The sequence below is a fragment of the Onychomys torridus genome, chromosome 5, assembly GCF_903995425.1.
Source record: "Onychomys torridus chromosome 5, mOncTor1.1, whole genome shotgun sequence".
In the NCBI taxonomy this organism is placed as follows: Eukaryota; Metazoa; Chordata; class Mammalia; order Rodentia; family Cricetidae; genus Onychomys; species Onychomys torridus.
This window is the reverse complement of record NC_050447.1, coordinates 109,609,409-109,628,333: the sequence shown is the minus strand read 5'-3', so window position 1 is coordinate 109,628,333 and position 18,925 is coordinate 109,609,409. Positions and strand designations below refer to the sequence as shown.

At 45.9% G+C, this 18,925-nt stretch overlaps 1 protein-coding gene across 4 annotated transcripts in view; it reads right to left on the bottom strand.

Annotated features, from left to right (window-relative positions):
• Positions 1-553: 553 nt before the first annotated feature.
• Positions 554-18,925, bottom strand: part of Fars2 (phenylalanyl-tRNA synthetase 2, mitochondrial) — a 451,555-nt gene continuing 433,183 nt past the window's right edge. For all 4 annotated transcript variants that reach the window (XM_036189039.1, XM_036189041.1, XM_036189043.1 and 1 more), the window contains one exon: positions 554-847. In XM_036189039.1, the coding sequence (XP_036044932.1) occupies positions 709-847 (139 nt within the window). In that variant the 3' untranslated portion in view covers positions 554-708. The remainder of the gene's footprint in view (positions 848-18,925) is intronic.

The following is an 18,925-nucleotide window of genomic DNA, read 5'->3' as shown; positions in this document are numbered from 1 at the left end:
CACTATGATAAAGTGAGTTCATCACGTAGCAAGTCACAGGCATCTTTTGGTTTCCCAGTGCATATGGAAGTACAGGCTTACTTGATACTGGCTCTGTAAGGTGTACAATGGATTTATGTTTGAAAAGCCCGTATATTTACCCAATTAAAAAAAACAAAACAAAACAAAACAAACAAAAAAAAAAAACAGTGCCAAGACTAATGATCATTTGAGTTGAAGGAAAATGGAGGATGACAGGCTTGCTCAACACAGGTTGCCATGAACCTCCAATTTGTCAAAATGCCGGATCTGTGACCTGCAGCCAAGCAAGCACACAAAAACTAGGCATGCCTGTACAATATCCAGTTTCTGAGGCCCCTCTCTGTGGCTTCACTCATTACATGGGTGGAAGAGCCTGTCAGGCGAGAATCATGCCTGGTGCTTAATGGAACCCAGGGACCAATTAACCACGCCGAGAGCCAATGGGCCAAGCATTTCTAAACGGATAGCAGGGAACTATTATCCCAGTGCCTGCTTTCTCCTTCCACCAAATAGAAGACAAATGCTATGTCAATGCTTCTCAAAAGTGATCCTTTATTTCCTGAGAGTCCTAAAGCAGACCCATTTATCAAAAGATGACAGATACTCCAGTTCACAAACAATGTGTTTCCCCCTTTCCAGCGAGTCTTGGAGCTCCATGAGGGCTGCAGCCTGGGTAAAACCAGGGCATCAAAAACGGCCCTCCACACCCAGCAGCTGCACGGCAGCCTCCTGCACAGCCTGGTGGACACTACTGACTTCTCTCTGGGACAGTGTCCGCTCCATGTGGCGGTAGGTGATGCGGTAGCAGTGGCTGGTCCTGTGTGTCCTGGAGAGAGGGAGAATGCAAGCAGGTGAGTGAAAAACATGTCTGCACATGGATTGAAAGCAGGAGGGCTAATTCTTGTAAAACAGCTGCCATATCACCTGGTATGGTATCACCTGCTAAGAGCAGACCTAGTGGGTCAGGATCCAGTATCTATCATGTGTCACCACACAAATACCACTTGCCACTCAGGACCACATCGTCTCAGTGAGTGGGAGGGTGATGGTTAGGGAAACAGTAGCTTGAGTAATGGAGAAGCTGGTTCCTTCATGTTGGATGCACCAGAGTCTCCAAGGTAGGCACTCCCCATAGGTTTGATGTCCTGGGCTAAATAGAGAGTTTGATTGCAGGACACAGGACCTGGAGTTCTGAGCTCTTTCTGACTCCCCAGGCATTTCTGACAGTGAAGTATTGGGAGTCAATGCTAATGGCCTCCACCTTGCCATGGTATGGAAAAGAACTATGTTTGAAGACCACACTGCAGCAAATGGTGCCAGAGACAAGGCTGTGAAGTGTCATCTCCAGCACCCATGTGGGCCTAGGAAGCTGACATCATTCCACGCACACCAGGCATGCACACATGTTGGGTTGACCTCTCCTTTACCACAGCAGTGCTGACCTGCTTTTGTGGATCACTCTGCTCAAGTGGCATGGCAGCAGCAGTGCTGTGTGTGGGGCGGTGCAATGCTGTACTGATATGGCGGTCTCAACGGGTCACTGGTTGTGTGGATGGGAGGGGTCTGAACACCCACTCTGAGAACTTTAACTTCTCTTCTGCATAATGAGAAGCCATGGCAGCTCCTGTTTTCCAACCCCAGCAGTAGCAGAGCCAACCCTGGGTTCTCAGGCGAAGAGGCTCCAGCAAAGGAAGTGGCCCCCAGGGGGCGCCCTCCTGATAACGTCACTCATCTGTGAGCCTGACCAGGAGAGGCCACAGTACCTCCAGTAGGTGAGTAAGGGCTGGGCCTTGAGTCATGCCAGAACCATGGACAAATGGGTTTCAGGTGGGCTGGCACCGTGGGGAGCCCCTTTATGGGAAGACGAAATAACTCCCCTGTGTGGTCACCAGAGCCTCTGCTTCCAGGGCCTTCAGGATGTTCCAGGATCATTCTCATAAGAGTGCTCTTTCCCTTGTCTCCCACCTGCTGATTTTAGGTCAGACCTGGAAGCAGACAGAATATGCTTGGGAAGAGAAGCGTCCATCTCGGTCCCAGCCTCTGATATCTCTTTGTCTCTTCTTCCAGCTCTCCTTCCATGTCTTCCCCGCCCTGGCTTCTCCCCTGTACTCTGCTCCCCCCACCCCCAGCCACACTTGGGAAGGGTGAGCTCCTAGGACCCTCTGCCATTCCAAGCCAGGCACAGGGCCCCCATCTGCAAAGAGCAGCAGGAAGGAGTCATCTCCAAGGTGCTCATGTTCAAGGCTAGCTGGCATGTCCCCTTCCTCTTTAGCCTTAGCAGCCTGTTTCGGGCGAGGGAGAACTGGCCTTCCTTCAGCCCGTTACTTTTCCACCAAAGCCCAAGTCATGAATTGAGACCAGTTATAAGAAGGAGAGCCAGGTTTGTTCAGCCCCTGAGATTTGCAGGGCAAACCAAAGGCTCGCAGAGCTGCGGCCAACTGCCAAACGTGTAAGAACTCGGACTCCATGAAGGGAGGGATGGCCTTGGTGAGGAAGCCAAGCTTTTGGACCAGAGCTCTTTATTGCATCACACCCTACATGGCAGCCCTGCAGCCCTGTCTAGTGCTTCCCAGCCTTCCACCGGACACATAAATCATTCTGACTGACATCTTCACCGAGCAGACAGCACCACTGTCCCTGGGATACATCTGTGATCGCAGAAGGCAGAAGGGACCTGTCTAAGTTCAAACAGCAGGACTACGTGACAAGACCAGAATTCCAGCCAAGCAATGCGGCAGGAATATGAAACATATATGCCGCTGTGGAAAGGTTAGTGGGTTTCAAAACACTAAATGTATTATTACTACATACGCCAGTATTTCCTAGGTATATGCCCCCAAAGAAGAGAAGGCCCACACTTAAAAGTCTGACAAGAATTTGCTGCTGAGTCTCTTGATCAGGCCTGTAATCCTGGCTACCTGGGGAGGCTCAGCCAAAAGAATCACAAGTTCAAGATCTGCTTGGATTACAGAGTGAGTTCGAGGCTAGCCCTAGCAACTTCATGAGATCCTGTCTCAGAATGAAAAGTAAAAGGAGAGCTGGGGCTATATAGCTCAGTGGTAGAGTATTTGCCAAAGAAGTGTGAAGTCATAGGTTTAATCCCCAGCAACACACACACACACACACACACACACACACACACACACACTACACTTTTCTAAAAGCTGTTTAGTCATTACCAGCTGATGAATGGGTATCGATAAATTTAGTATAGCTAGAGAATGGATTACTATTTGGCAAAAAAAAAAAAAAAAAAAAGAAAGAAAAAAGAAAAGAAAGGAAAGGAAAGGAAAGGAAAAAAAGAGTAGTTTACTAACGTTGATGAGTGGAAACTAGGAGAAGTTCAAAACCAAAGCATGAAGACAACACACATATCCGAAACATCCAGACTAGAGAAGCGCCCAAAGGCACTGACTGTACACTTTCAAAATGACTAATTTCATATTAAGGGAATTTTATTTCAATAGAACAGAAACACACCCCGGACGATCTGGTTTCAGAACTCAGCCTTAACCACGGCACTCGGGAGCTCTAACAAACATAGCCTTCCCTTTCACATCCAAGCTTGTGCTGTAGTTTGGATCCTGAATCTCACCAAGGGCCTTGGCTACTGGGAGGCTGTAGGGCTTTTAAGATATAGGGTGTAGTTGGGGGGTCTGTCTTAGGTTATTGGGGGGCAGGTTTTAGAGGGGATAAGCAGACCTCAGCCCCTTCTTTTACTTTTCCACACCTAGCCACAGGGTAAATGAATCCCTTTGGTCATGTGTTCCCACCCTAATGTGCTTCCACAGGCTCAAACTAATGAGTCAACTGGTCATGGACTGAAGGCTCTAGACTATGGGCCCAAATAAACACATTATATTTTCTCAGGTATTTCTCATAGTAACAGAAAGCAAATACATCCAGCTTCCTCTAAGCAGCAATATAGTTTTAAAATAACCAAGAAAGATCCATAGTGATCCCTACCCTACATTCCTTTCTGTCTCAGAGAGGACCCGGCTGGAGGCATGGATGACCAGGATGCTCTTTGAGTGGGACATACAGACCAGGAACATGCTGATAAGGATCTATCCTACTGCAGTACCATTAAAAGGTGGACAGTAGGCAGCAGGCAGCTGGCTGGGAAAACAGGGCCCAGAGAGCAGGAAAAGGTAGCAGTCCTGGGTCTGGGCAGCAGGCAGTTGCTATAGCTTTCTATCTAACCCAGGACAAGCAGAGTGGGTTACATAATCTGGAGAGTCATAAGTAAATCAAAGTTCACCTTTACGTACCTCATAGTTGCCACTCATGAGATAAATAAGCAAGATTATCTATTGTTCAGTTAGGGAAGTCAAGTCCCCTTGTTGACAAGATGGAAGAGAATGAAAAATAAAAAAAAAAAACTTAAAATCTTTCACTACCTTGCAATACTGGCTGATTGGCTAGAACCTCACTTTTTGCTTTTTTTTTTTTTTTTTTTAAACAGAGATTTTGATGTAATGGTCTTACAGAGTTTTCAACTAGGACTAGTTCATTTATAGACTGCTTCAGTCATTCAACAAACAGCATCTTGTAGGCACTGAGCCAGACAGAGGAGCACAGGTAGAGAATGGGCAATCTGCTGTGCAGCAGCAGGCCATGCAGCAGTGAGCTGTACAGCAGCGGGCCATACAGCAGCAGCAGGCCGTGCAGCAGCAGCGGGCCATGCAGCAGCAGCAGGCCGTGCAGCAGCAGCGGGCCGTACAGCAGCAGCGGGCCAGCAGGAAGCAGGAGAGGCTGCCAGTCACTTGGCAGGGAAGCCGGCTGTGCCACACTCCATACAACAAGAACCTTTGAGTTTCTCCTCTTCAGCAAATGGTATTTCCCATGCGTACTGGCATGGTGCTCTTTGTCTAGTTACAGAGTTGAGCACTGCAGAAACCACACAAGAAATCTGGGTCACTATGCCTGTTGACACTGAACACAAGACAGCTACATCTGACTGTCCTCCTTGGCTTCTGAATGACTCATGGTGCTCGGTACCAGTGCCACCACTTTTGTGCTTTTCCCAACCAGCCTGCCATCCAGTGGTCCAGTACAACTGGGGGAAACCAGAAACATGGCTTACTTTCTCAAGGTCCTGTTCCCTGCTCCACTGTGAATGCCAAGGTTTACCCAATTCCACCGCCTACCCAAGTCCAGACAGATGCTCAGGCAGAAACTAAGAGCTGGGATGGGCAATCCCACATGAGCCCTGGGGAGAGCTGGCAGGACAGTGTGGGACAAGCCAACAGAGAGGGATTCCATTTTAGTGCCTCCTCCTCCTCCTAGACTCCTAACTTTAGACCAAAGATAAAGCTGCGTAGGAGTTGAGAACAGTCAAGTCTGGATCAGTAAAGGACTGTCAAGCTTATGCTTAAACAGGCTCAGCAATCCACTTCTGGGTGTGCATCCAAAGGAAATTTTAACCATTGTGTTGAGAGGATGCCTGTACCCCATGCTTATAGGCATAATATTCATAAATCTGAGGTATGGAATTACCACAAACATCCATCAATGGATGAATGGAAGAAGGCACAGGGAACACATATTCAATGGAATACTAGTCTGTCTTTAAAAAGATAAGATCCTGTCATTTGCAGCAACATGCATAATCACAGAAGACATTATGCTTAGTGGAATAAGACATACAGAAAAACACATATTGTATGTTCCCTTTTATGTGTGGAGCCTGAAGAAGCTGGTCTCAAAAAAGAAAGAGGGAGGCTGTCAGAGGCTGAGGTTGGGATGATAGGTCAGCAGGGACAAAGTTATGGAAGATGCAAAGAACAGGCTCTGGTGATCCATGGCAAAGCAGCTAACTATGGCTAGAAATTCTGTTTTGAATATTTTAAATCAGTTATGAGATAATAAATGTTCTCAACACAAAGAGATGGTTGGGGTGACGAATATGCCAAACACTTATATCATTACACATAGCTAAAAATATTACACTGTACCCCATAAATATGCATATTTGTATAGATCTTAATATGAAAAAGCTGAGCAATAAATATCTTAAAACCAAACACTATAGAAAAAGTGATAAAATGATCCATTACCAAAAGCACTGTGAAGAGTGACTAGTGCTCCTCAGCTCAGAGCATGTCAGTGGGGATTTTTGGAAAGGAGGCAGGGCTATGGAGCCTACTGGAAAGAAGGAACCATAATGGGTCAGAGTGCTGGTGAGGGTGGGAAGAGTTCTATTTTATAACCACTTGGTTCACCGTGGCAACCAAACTAGCTCTGAACTTGAAATAGAACCCTTCCTCACATGCAGCCCCAAACCAGCTCCTACAGCATTCACAAAAGAATGTGTTTCCATCTGTGACAGGGCAGCGAGTCCATGTTCTTAGATGGTGTGCCTGACACCTCCCAGAATAGACCAGGCACGACCAGTGGGCACTGCAGACACTGCCTATCCACATAGAGATTATCCAATGGTGAAAGGATGCTGTCCACAAGAGCTCCATTAACAAAGTGAGAAAGCTGGGTCCTTGGCTTCATCTTCAACTGGTTCTTGCTTGTTAGAGACCCAAGTTCAGTCTGAACCCCTATGTCATTACCACTCTGCTCAATGGAGGGAGTAATTTCGTTCAGTACTTTCATAGGCTTGTTGAACTGGGCAAGAGGCACAGGGAGGAGAGAGAGCTCCGTGTCACTTCCAAGAACAGAACTAAGAGCCAAGGATGTGGGAGAGTGGAGAAGAACTTGACTTTGGGGTTAAGAGAAACCTGGCTCCAGTTCCTGCTCTCTTTGCTGTGAGATCTAGGGCAGTTTGTGTGACCTGTGTGCCTCAGAGTCCTTGCCTATGGAATAAGACCTCCATTTCCTTCTTAGGCTCCCTGAGGACTGGAGGGGCACTATACAGCAGTTATTTCAGAGTCTGGCTGTCACAAGTGGATGTTCAATACTGCTATCCACTTATTGGCGGGGACACATTCCAAGACCCCCAGCGGTTGCCTGATACCAGAGACAGGCAGCAAACAATACAGATACATTTTCCTGAGTATATATGGTATTGATATTTGATTTAAAATTTAAGCACATTAAGAGGCTAAAAACAGTGAAATAGAACAACTGCAAAACTGTAACAAAACTTGCCAGTGTCACTACTCAAGCTTTGGGCCATTATCGAGCTAAAGTCTGCTCGACTCAAGGACTTTCGTGTCACACAGCTGATCTGACATATGAGAAAGCCACTAGATGATTGATGTTACCTAGGCAGTGTACACAGGATGGATATGTTGGAGAACAATGGGTGAGGTGACACAGAATTCCATACTGCCCAAGCAATGTGCATTAGAACTTAGGGATTCTTCACTCCTGGAATTTCATATTTTGGATTATAGTTGACTTCATGTAAATACGCTGCTGGAAGTGAACCTGACATGAGGGAGTCCTACTTGGAGGCTCCACTTTTGTCCTTTCCTCGGGTAATTTACTGGAGAAACGACTCTAGGGCTCGGGCGGGCTCGCTTGCTCTCGCTCTCTCTCTCTCTCTCATGCTTGATCCCAGTTTATCAATAGCCAGGGCTACTCCTGATAAAGCCCAAAGCACAGATTTGGGCCTGGTCTGAATAACTGATCCAAACACTAAGTAAACCAGACTCCTGCTCCCCTCCCTGCTATAAACAAACACAGAGAGGAGATAATGAAGACATTCTGGTAATAAGACTTGGTGGGTGGGGGGTGGAGCCCAGGCAAGCCTGGGTGAGTGACCTTGCCTGGTCTCATTGTCCTCAGCAGTGAGAGAGGTGGGCTAAGTGGGCTTTAGGGTTCTTTCTGGCTCTGACAGCCCAAGAGTAAACACGAGGGAATGGATATTCTGGAGGACTCCAACAGCTGCATGGAAGGAAATGAAAGGGCTGAGGTGGGCATGAGCTGCACCCATTCCTGATGTGAGGATACTAGGAGAATGAAGAGCAGTTGGCTGGCTTCCTGGGGGTGGGGCAGTTATTGCTCAGAAGACCAATGAAAAGAGGTATCCTGTAGCCAGTGGGAGGGTCTCCAGCCATCCAGCAGCGACTCTGGCCTCCGATTCTCTCCATTCCCTGGCCATCCACATCCCTCCGCCCATAGCTGTATTAGCCACTTCTGCATAGCCAGGACCAAACACCTGACAGAAGCAATGGAATACGAATTTGATTGGCTTGTGCTTTCAAAGGGTTTGGTCCATGGTTACTTGGCCCTGTGTGATTGGCTAGAACATTAGGAGGAGAAGGCTCATATGGTAGCCAGGAAGTCGAGAGAGGGGTTAGAGGAAGGGGCCAGGGTAGCCCGAAGGGCATGGCCAATCTCTTGGCTTACATCACCTTCCAATAGTGTCATAATAAAAATATATCAATAGATTAAATCCGTGACTAGGTCAGAGCCCTTAGAATACAGTCCTCCAGAAGCCTGGCAACGAAGCCCCCAATACATGAAGCCCTGGGGGGCATTTCATACAAACTGTAACAACAGCTAAGAGGTCTGCCACCTTATTTTCCAACCTTTTCTTGGCCTGGTGCCCCCTGGAGGCCCTTCTGAGCTGTGCCTGTCTGTAGTTCTCAGCTTGCCAGGGAGCTAGTCTCAGGTAAGTGTCTCACCATCACTGCCAAGCTTGCTAACTCCCAGAGGGATGTCTGCTCCTTGGAGTCAGTCATAAGAAACTGGACTAGCTGGTTCCTCTGACAGTTTCTGCCTGGGGAAAGACAACTCCCATGCAGGCCTTCATAGAGACAGGGCCAGCAGCTGGGAAAGGAACAGAGCTGGGCCACCCCCACTGGTCCACTCCCTGGTCAGCCTCAGTCGGCAACTTAAGAGTGCTCTAGAGACACATTTTACAGGCAAGAAGTGCTTTTGAACATCAAACACCTGCCAAGTCCTCTGGGAAGTTCAAAGCACCCCCAGGTTTTTTTTCCCTAACACTCCCCATAACTTCTGGTACTCTTGAGCAGTGACTTCTGCCAAGCAGGCACGGGGAGGGAGGTGGAGTACTGGCCCCCTGCAGCATGGGGCTGAAGTTCTGGATCCTCATCTGAGTAAAAATGAAAATAACTACTTTGGGAAGTCTTTTAATGGTCTTTCTTACTACTGTTTCTCAGCTAAAGGCTCTGGGGCCAGTGTCTAATCTGATGCAGGTTCTTACTCTGCACTATAGGCTCATGGGGGTTTTGAAAGGATTGAATAAGACAAACAGACCAGGGCAATTGTTTGGCACATTTCAGGCTTGTTAACAACTGATCTTACTGGACCTGCAGGCAGCATGGCAAGGCTTTGCTTTGGCCTATGTAGAAATGCCCAGGTGATTGCACATGTTACATGTGACAACATGGATGAACGTTCTGAGGACACAGTGCTTGGGGAACAAATGATACACAAAAGACCAGTGTTGCATAACTCCGCTGTGCAGGGTGCCTAGAAGTCAGACAGACAGACAGACAGACAGACAGACAGCAGTGAGCACTGAGAGCTGGTTAGAGGGCACAGAGTTGTGGTGTGGAGAAATGAGAACGTGCTGGAGAGGGATAGAGGTGATGGTTACACAGTGTTCATGGGCTTAATGCCTTTGACCGTACACTGGGGAGAGATGGAAGTGGCAAATGCTGTGTAAATTCTACCATGATTCAAAGGGAAATTCAAGGAGTGTTGGCCTAACATAAGCCAGAAGTTAAGAATTCGCATTCTACTTAAATCAAAACCCAAACAGCAGAGAATGGTTCTGGATTCCAGTTGTGGTCCACTCTGAGTTCTGCCCTGCTCAGTGGAGTGCCTCCAGAATTCCATACAGAACAGCTAGGATGCCCTGCATCTTACAGAGATGATTTTTAAAGTCCTCCCTCCATAATACAGTACGGTTTTCCCTTATTGGACATTTTTTTTCCCAATTGTTCTACAAGTCCTCCAAGCCATCTTCCCGCACTTCTAACAGAGGCGAAGCAAGATCTCATTCTGTACAGATTTCCAAAGCTCTGTGATTGTCAATTGTGTGGAAGATTTGGAGGTGATTTTAAGTTTCCTCTCTGGCCTAGGTCTGCCAAACCCAAGTCAACAGGGCCAGCTTTAGCTATGTGCTGCTACAAGGCTGCTTCCTGACCGTACTGACACAGGTCACCAGGTCTGGTTACGAAAGATCTGTGGCAGGGGAAGTGTGACAGTTCCAGCTCAGCCCATTGATCAGCAATTGTTTATTCTGTGCAGCTGGTTGATCAGCAACTATTTATCCTGTGCTGAGGTATGCACTGTGGGAGATACAGACATGTAAATTAACTGACTGATCAATACATGAATATTCATGCAGTGGCCACTCCGCCTGATACAATGGTAGTGTAGAAATGTCTCAAAGCATCAGAAAGAGGGATGCCACTGCAAAATGACATATGGTCAATGACAGACCACACACACAGTAGCACTCCTGGGAGTCTTTATCACACAGTGATGGCATATCCACCTTCATTTATGGGATTAGACTGTATGTTTGTACAATACCAAAACCATCTGATACTCATTTCTTAGAATGCAACCATGCCATTTAGCAGCACACAACTATATTATAATCCATTTGGATGCTAGTACATTGGTACATAAAAAGAAAGCAGGCAAGGCATGTTACTAATACTCAATAGAAAAAAATGGCATGAACTATAAACTCAGAGGTCAGAAAAGACTGAGAGGCAATGAGAGTAAATCCAGATCTTAGAGCAAGAACGTGGTGGTGACCGGTGAATCAAGCGCACTGGTGCTGATGATGGCAGGGACATTATTGGAATTTCCCCCTCTCACTTTAACTAGGAGAGGCTGAATGTATGCCCCAGCTTTTAGGTGGAGCTTCGAGGACAACCCCCCCCCCCCCCCCCAGTAGGTTGCATGCTTCATCTACTGGGAGAAGACATGTTGCATACACTCACAGTCCAAAGCTGGTTCCAGCAGGCATGGAGGTGTTGGAGTTGCCCAGAGGAGACTGCAGTGATCTCATGAGCTAACAAAAAGGAGGGCACAAGAGCTGGGAATACACATAAGTGCTGCAGAGGAATGGCCACTTCTGTAAAGCATGCTGATAGTTCAAGAAGTAAGTATGTCAGAGTAGCTGGAGTTTGGGAGAGAAAGCAGAGTACAGAAATAAATATGTGTGTTGGGGCTGGGGTCACAGAGGTCGGCTCATGTTTCTGGCTCAGAAGCTTCAGACAAAAGTCCATCTTTAAGCCAACCGAAAAACCTGAGTTCAGACTTGGCTTCTACAGAAGTCTTCCAGAAGGGTGGAAAGGTGTTGTGGTCTTGAATGAAATGTCCCCTGTAAGTTTGTGTGTTTGAACACGTGGTCCCAAGCTGGAAATGAGCCCTGAGGTGGGGCCAAGCTAGAGTAAGTGGGTCCCTGAGGTGGACTTTAAGGCTTCTTACCTAATCCCACTGACGGTGTGACCAGCTGCCTGAAGCTCTGGTCACCATGCCTTCCCCACTTCAATGGACTGTTTCCTCAAACTCTGAGCCAAGATCAACCCATCTTCCCTTAGGTTGTTTTGGTCAAGTATTTTGTTATACCGGGTGAAAAGAAACTGAAGTCAAGGCCCTAATTATGGACAGCTTCATTGCATACAGAGGCTGGCAGTCAGCTAACAGCAGAGCTTATCAGGGGCTTTCAGTCCATACAGTTCTACCAGGTGTTAATAGCTACCATTGGAGCATGAGAAGATGTTCCCCATCCCCATGACTCAGGAGTAGAATGCCATTTTGTACAGCTTTTAATTCCTTAGTGACTATTAAATATTTTAAGACTCAAGACTATGTTTGAAAGATTCACACATTAGTAAAGAAAGATTTACAGACTTTTCTAGTGACTTTATTTTGCAAATATATTTTGGAAGAGACTCTCTGGGCCTAAGCTATAGTGCCTCTTCTTCATAAGTAGGAAGTCAGAGATCAAGGGGACAAAATAGGGATTTGCTTGGCAGGACAAGCACCATCAATCTATGATACTTTAGGTTGGGATGATGCAGTGATGGCTTAAGTATCGTGGCAGAGGTGACACGATAGATGAACTCCAGGCTCGAAGACGGCAGACCTGAGAGCAATTCTGACCCATCCTTGTGCTCTTCCTACAAACTGTGATTGCTTCAACCGGCAGCCTGTCCAAGGTTTCCACGGAGTAAGCTGAGAGGCTGCTCCCCTCACACAGAGCTGACAAATGTGTCACATGATTCTCTTTGCTGGTCATAGATATACTCTGGTCTCTTTTTTCTATGGCAGTTGGCTAAACTTCATTACTCAATCCCAGCATTCAGGAGGCAGAAGCAGGTGGATTTTTGTGAATTTGAGGCTGGCCAGGTCTACAGAGTGAGTTCCAGGACAGTCAGGACTATATAGAGGAACCCTGTCTCAAAAAACCAAAAAACAAAACCCAAAACAAACAATAACAACCCCATAACTCATGACCAGCAACAAAGTGGCACAATGATCCTGGCTAGGGTATGCAAGGCCCACCAGTGGTTAGAGAGGAAAGAGATCATGGAGGGAAGGGTAGTCCATGTCATATGCAACATCACTGTTTCCCGTTAGGAATATAGTCACTGACCTATCTATCCATCCAATTCATTAATGGACTCACTCAGAAAATGAATAGTATACACCCAATCCACTCTCTGCCATGCATTCTGCAAAGTGCTGAGAACCTAACAGTGGCATAATCCAAACCAGACGTGAGCATGCTCTTATGGAGCTCTGAGCCTAGTGCAGGAGATAGGTACTAATCAAAGAATTATGAAAAAATGTAAATTACAACTATGATAAAGGTTATAGAGAAGAAGTACATGGCACTATGAGGCTACATAAAAGGCCCATTAACTTAAAGGTCAGAGAAGGTTCCCTGTGCAAGTATCAGAGCTGAGACCTGAAAGAGGATGGGAGCCAGTGAGGTGCATGAAAGGAGGAGCGGCAGGCACGGCCACGGATAAAGGCCTGGGGATCTACAAATTCTAATTTCTCCTCTTCTGAGTGATGGAGTCCTGCTCAGTTCCATCACCTTCTCTCGTCAGTTTCCTTGTCGTGAGAAAAGACTTCTTTCTGCCTGTCACTCCAGAAGTTCTATCTAGGCACCACTGCCCCCAGGTTTTTAGTTGTTGTTGTTGTTTTTTTAAGAACCCCAATTTCTCTGCCTAACAATGTATGTTCTCTACACTAACAGTTCGTGTAGCCCAGTGGAGAGCAAAGCTGCTCTAGTGATGGTGGCCTAGGATCCCACCCACGCCTGCTCTCTTGCTAGGGATCACCTCTCCCCCAGTCAGATTCCACAGGCTTTACCTAAATACTAATTCAACACAGAAGAAAGCCAGGCTGACAGAGGCCATGCTTTGCCTGAATTTTTCTCAGAATTTACAAACCTGAGTGAAACATTAAGATGTGACAGGAGCTCATTTTGGGGAATACATTTTTCTAAATAATGAAAGAAGACAATGAAGAATAATGCCATGCATGTTCCTCACATGTGACCACTGTCTCAGTGGCTGATCTGTACTGCTGTCCTCAGGCAATGGCAGTCTGGCTTGGTCATGTGTAGAAAACAAGGAACAGCCCAGAGAGACGAAGTGACAGGTAAGGGCCACAGCTAGAATACAGCCCAGCTTGGACTCTGTCTGCCTCCCTGTCACTAAACTGCTGTGGCTTGTCCAAGCTCCATTCTGTTCAGCTTATTAATGTCCACAGCTGTTGCTATCAGTTGCTTGTAACAGGACTAACATGACAACAGTACTTACCAAGCAAATTTCATGATGTTTCCAGAAATATGACTTTATCCCCAAAGGGAAAAAAAACAAATCCAATATGAAATATTACTTAGAACAGAAAGTACAGGGACTGAGCAGAAAAGGCAAAAGAAGAAGGACATAGTATTTCAAAGGGCAAATGATCTATCATGAATGAAGTTGTAGGTGCTTTAATGACCTTAATTTAGGCTCATAACCAACAGGAAACACAAATAAGGTAAAAAGTCAGAGGGAGAGAAAACAGGAAGGGTGATGAGGGCAAGAGCCGAGCCTAGAACAACCCGGAGTTGCTGGTTCTGCGTTTGGACAGTGCTGAAGCCAAAGAAGGAAGAAGGTTCAGTGCACTCCCTGGTTCACTTGCCAGAGAGGAGAAAACAGCAGAGGATTTAGGGAACTTCTAACATTCTAAAAGAACTTCTTGGGAGGTGGGTGTGAAACAAAAGTTTATGATTAGTAATGGTGAAGATTTGTGAATCACTTTCTGTTACTGAAACACTAAACTGAATTTATACTCATTAAATCATTTAATTATTACAACAGTTCTGACATGATGGGTGGTGTGTGTACATGTGAGTGTGCACACGCAGGAGTCGGAGCTCAGAGAAGTTCAAAGTCCACCCAAATATTAGGTGACAAGTAAGGTGTCTGGGTGCCTTGAAATGCTCTTGTCCTGCCTGGGATGATGCCTGATGTCAGTGGCCAGTGTCTCAACCACATCCCTCTTTCAAAGCACCTGCAGCTTTCATAACGCTGTTCCCATGATGAAACTTGAAGGATCAACTTCAAACCCTATCTCATGATCTTATAAAAAAGCAATTTTGCTTGGTGCAAGGGGGGTGGCTGGGACAGGCCTATTTTTTAGTTGCCTCATCCTTGCTTCTTGGATGAATCTACAGATCTCTCCAGGTCTCAATAAAATAGAAGCAGTGTTATTTGTTCCAAAATATTCCCTCAGTTAGGAAGAATTGAAGTCATGTAAGCAAAGCCTTGTCAGCAACTTGGAACGAAGTGTTAATAAAGTAGAAGTGAGAGTCAATAGGACATCTGACAGTCTCAGTGACTTGCAGTTGTCCACGTTCAGACTCGGTTAAGAGAAGAGCTCACTTTCTGCATTTTCTTACTTCAAGGAAACAAACTTTTTTTTTTTTTTAAGGCTTAGATTTCAGGTGTATAGGAGAGAAACATGATTAATTTTCTCAACTTGAATTTGTTCATTATAAGTGTTTTGGAGAAATTTAGGAGGGCTGAGTTAGCACCAGAGACAAAATGGCATCTCAGGAGAGGGTCCAAGGGCACTGCCACACACCACGGCGTGAAGCTCACACTGGTGTCGTCTATGTGTTTATGCCCCTCGCTTGAGACTGAATTTTTCTGGGCCAAGGAATGAGCAAAGATTGGGCAGAAGATGTACCTGATAGGACTGCTGGAATGGGTGACTGAAGGATGTGTCTCTTTCCAGTCTCAACCTTCTCTATGTGTGGCACTCAGTTTGACATATGACATGATGACCAGAATAAGATGACTAAAGAACCTATTGCTGTGTGCACCCAGATGTGCCAGAGTACATAGAAGGACAGTGATTGTTTTTAGGAAATGATGGAAGAGATAAGATAACAAGAGAGAAATTTCCAGGTACCAAAATGAAAAACAGAAATGGCAGCAGGTGTCTCCAGTGTTCCTACCCCAAAAGTGGAGGACAGTGTGAGTCACCAAAGCCTGGAATTTAATTTTCTTATTCACCCTAGAAAAGATCAAAGACTGACATGAAATCAGAAGCTATGGATATTTGGAAGATTCCTGCCAAAGTGGATTCTGCAAAGGGTTGGCTTCCTAATGTAGCATACACTAGGAAAACAATATACTCGTGAAGCTTGGACAGATATTGGATCTGTGTGGATTCTGAGGACATAGGGAATGAGGCAACCCTGAAAAACCAAACCTCCAAATGCAGCTCATATCTCAAGCTGATTCATGAGCCACCTTATATGGTACCTAGGGCTAAAAAGCCAAGCATAAAATTGGTCCTGGAAAGTCTTAACCCTAGGATCACCCAGTAAATGGTCCAGTGAATATAACCTCAAAGCCCAAACTTATACACTGCACAGTAGAGGCAAAGGCCAGAGGATGGCAAGTCTGAGGTTAGCCTGGGCTACATAATAAGGCCCTGTCTCAAAAGACAAAAACAAACACACACACTCTCTCTAACATTTAGGGGAAAATATCAGCAAGTCTAAAAGAAGTTTACATAAAATATGTAGAAATAAAATTGTAGTTATGATTTACAAGGAATAGAAGGGTTAAACGACAGATTCGATACAGAGCAATGAAGGGGATGACAGATCTGTGGAACATGTTTAGAAAGGAGTATGGAGAAGCACAGAAATGAATAATATGAAAGGAGTTGGTGTATGCCTGGAATTCTAGCACTCAGATGCTGAGGCCAGCCAAGGATCTTGAGCTTGAGGCCAGCCTGGGTTACACAGTGAACACTCCTCTCAAAAACAAAAAACAAAACAACAACAACAAACCAAAAACAAACAAACAAAAACACATAAAATAACACCCTTGCTAGAAGACTACAAAGGGAATAAAGATAAGCAACATCTGAAGAGGGGACGGGATAGTAACTGAGCAGTTTCCTGAATTAATGGAATTCTCAGGAGGCATAGTAAAGTTCTGAATGGGGGGAATTTAAAAAACAAAGTCTTTATTTTACACCCTGTGCTACAAAGAGATGGCTGAAAATACCTAGGGATCAAAGGCCTGGAAAGAAAACAGATTTTCCCACATCCACAGGAAGGCCAGGCTATGCGGTTTAACGCCAGCAGAATGCCTCCATGCTCTGGCCAGCTGAGCTGCCACTCTGGGATGGAAAAACTAAACTATACTCAGGATTCCCATGACTTCAGTGAAAGACTTGTAAAACTGTTTCAGGAAGGAGGCTGAAATAAGATGGGGAAGCAAGAACGCAGCAACAGCAGTATGATGACGGACAAGACAAGGATGTGCTCATCCTCTGTCAGGACTGTAGTCCCGCCATGGTTTCACAAGCCCAGTAGTCAAGACTCTTCCTGAGTTGGCACGAATAGCTGAGGAAATGTTGGTATCTGCTGTAGTCATTAACATCAGTGCTCCACTTCCCAAACAACTCACTGCCACGGTGTCACTCTCTGAGAAGCCACAATCGAAGGGCTGAGTGCAGTTTGCAGGCTATGAAGACTAGTTCGAAGCACACAGAAGGTGATTTTGATTTTTCAAGTTACTAAATCTCTTTAAGCTCCAGCTTTGATCATTTTAAACAAAACTAACAAAACATACTGTAAAAAGTTGTACATCACTTATCAGTAGGGGTATATCCTGGGAGATGAGTCCCTAAGTGATGGATTTTTGCCATTGGTTGAACAACATCACACAAACTGAGATGACCGTGACACTGCTGGGGGAGACTTCCTTCACGTGTTAGCCTAACATTCACAGAGACATGACTATGCAGCAAGTGACCGCATGTGTGTAAGATCTAAACAGTAACTACCACAGAACAGTCAACAACAGGGAGCATGGTTGGGATGATGGTTATTAGTTATAAGCTTGATTAATTCACTTGCTTAATTAACAACACAGACATTCATTTTGAGAAAAAGATGTGTCCCAGGATTTAGTTACAAAGAAAAAAAAAGACAGTAAGAGCATTGATATTAACTGAAATTTAGGTACCATGTGACAAACACTGGACAACTACTTCCCACAGTCCCTCCAAGTAAGCTTCCTAAGCACAGGACAGTTGGGCAGGTCCTCTGTCAGCACCACCATGCCTGGTTCAGCCTGCTCTGCATCTACCCCTGGAAGTGGCTAGTGACTCTCCCAGAAAGAGGTGTAGAAGCTGCATCTCGGTTGGTGGTACTCCGTGAATCCTTCTCTGTAGTAATGTCTAGCCACAGGAAAAACCAAAACAGGGCATCGGATGAGAGACTATAGCCCCATACTTTCCTTTTCAGCAGACAGTACATAACCATGAAATGCAGCTCCTGTCACATGGGAGTTGATGGGTGGCAGATGAAAGACAGGGCTGCTGCCAGCTCCGTGCCATGCTGATCACTTCTGCAGCTCCAGGGGCAGAGGCCTGTCCCAACAACAAACCCGGCAACTTACAAGACACAGGCACTTGTCCAAGGAGGCACCGAGCAGAGCTTTACAGCTGGAACAATAGTTCAAATAATAATCCCGGACCCCCAAACAAAATTATCCGAGGAGCTTTTTCTCTTTGTTATCAACCACATACACTGATACTCTAGAGACCCTTCTGGCCACCACTTTTATTCAATGTTTGGAGGAAATGACTTTGATTCATAGTACTTTCCTGTAACACATATGATCTCTTGTCCACTTTTTTCTTCCCCTCTGTGCTTCAAGGCCTCCAAACTATGAAGGAATCTCTAGCCAATGAACATGAGAGCCCTACTTAGTTTGGGGACATGTCTACATAGCTATCTCATATACTCAAATGTTTACCCGTTCTATTACTGTCTTAGTAACAATCAGCAAACATAACCAGGGAGTGCCCCGTTAGCCCAGTTGGCCCTGCAGATGGAAGAGTGTCTACTGAAGTCCCTCCTTACCATGTTTAGGATTCCTTGGATGGCTCTGGCTCTGCATAGTAGACATGGGGCACAAGGAAGGAGCAATGCCTGGGATCAGGAGGCTGTCATTGCAGTGACATGGAAATTCCATTTATGTCATCCTGAGCAAGTACCTAAGGTTCTGGGTCTCAGTCTTGCACTGGGATTAGATGACCAATCACTGAGACCCCTGGCTACACTCTCCAATTACCTCTTAAACTCTGGTAAGCACTGACCAGAAGTTGGCAAGGTGGGGAAAGTGCCTTTTCTAACTCAACAGGGGACCCCAACATTTGTTCTGTCCCTCCTTGGCAAAGGTCACTGCTGGTAACAAACGAGCGGGCTAGGGCCTGGAAGACCTGGCTGTGAGGTGTTCACAGGCAGACTTTGAGCTGTCTGCTCTGAATAAGCAGCCAAAAAGCTGCTAATTGGATTTGGCAAGCTGCTGAGTCACTGTCGTGTAAGATCAAATCGCTGCACACTGAAGACGAAGCCCACCCTGTCAGCAGCCGAGAACACGTCTTTGTGATTAAGAAGAACGGTGCACAGAGGCAC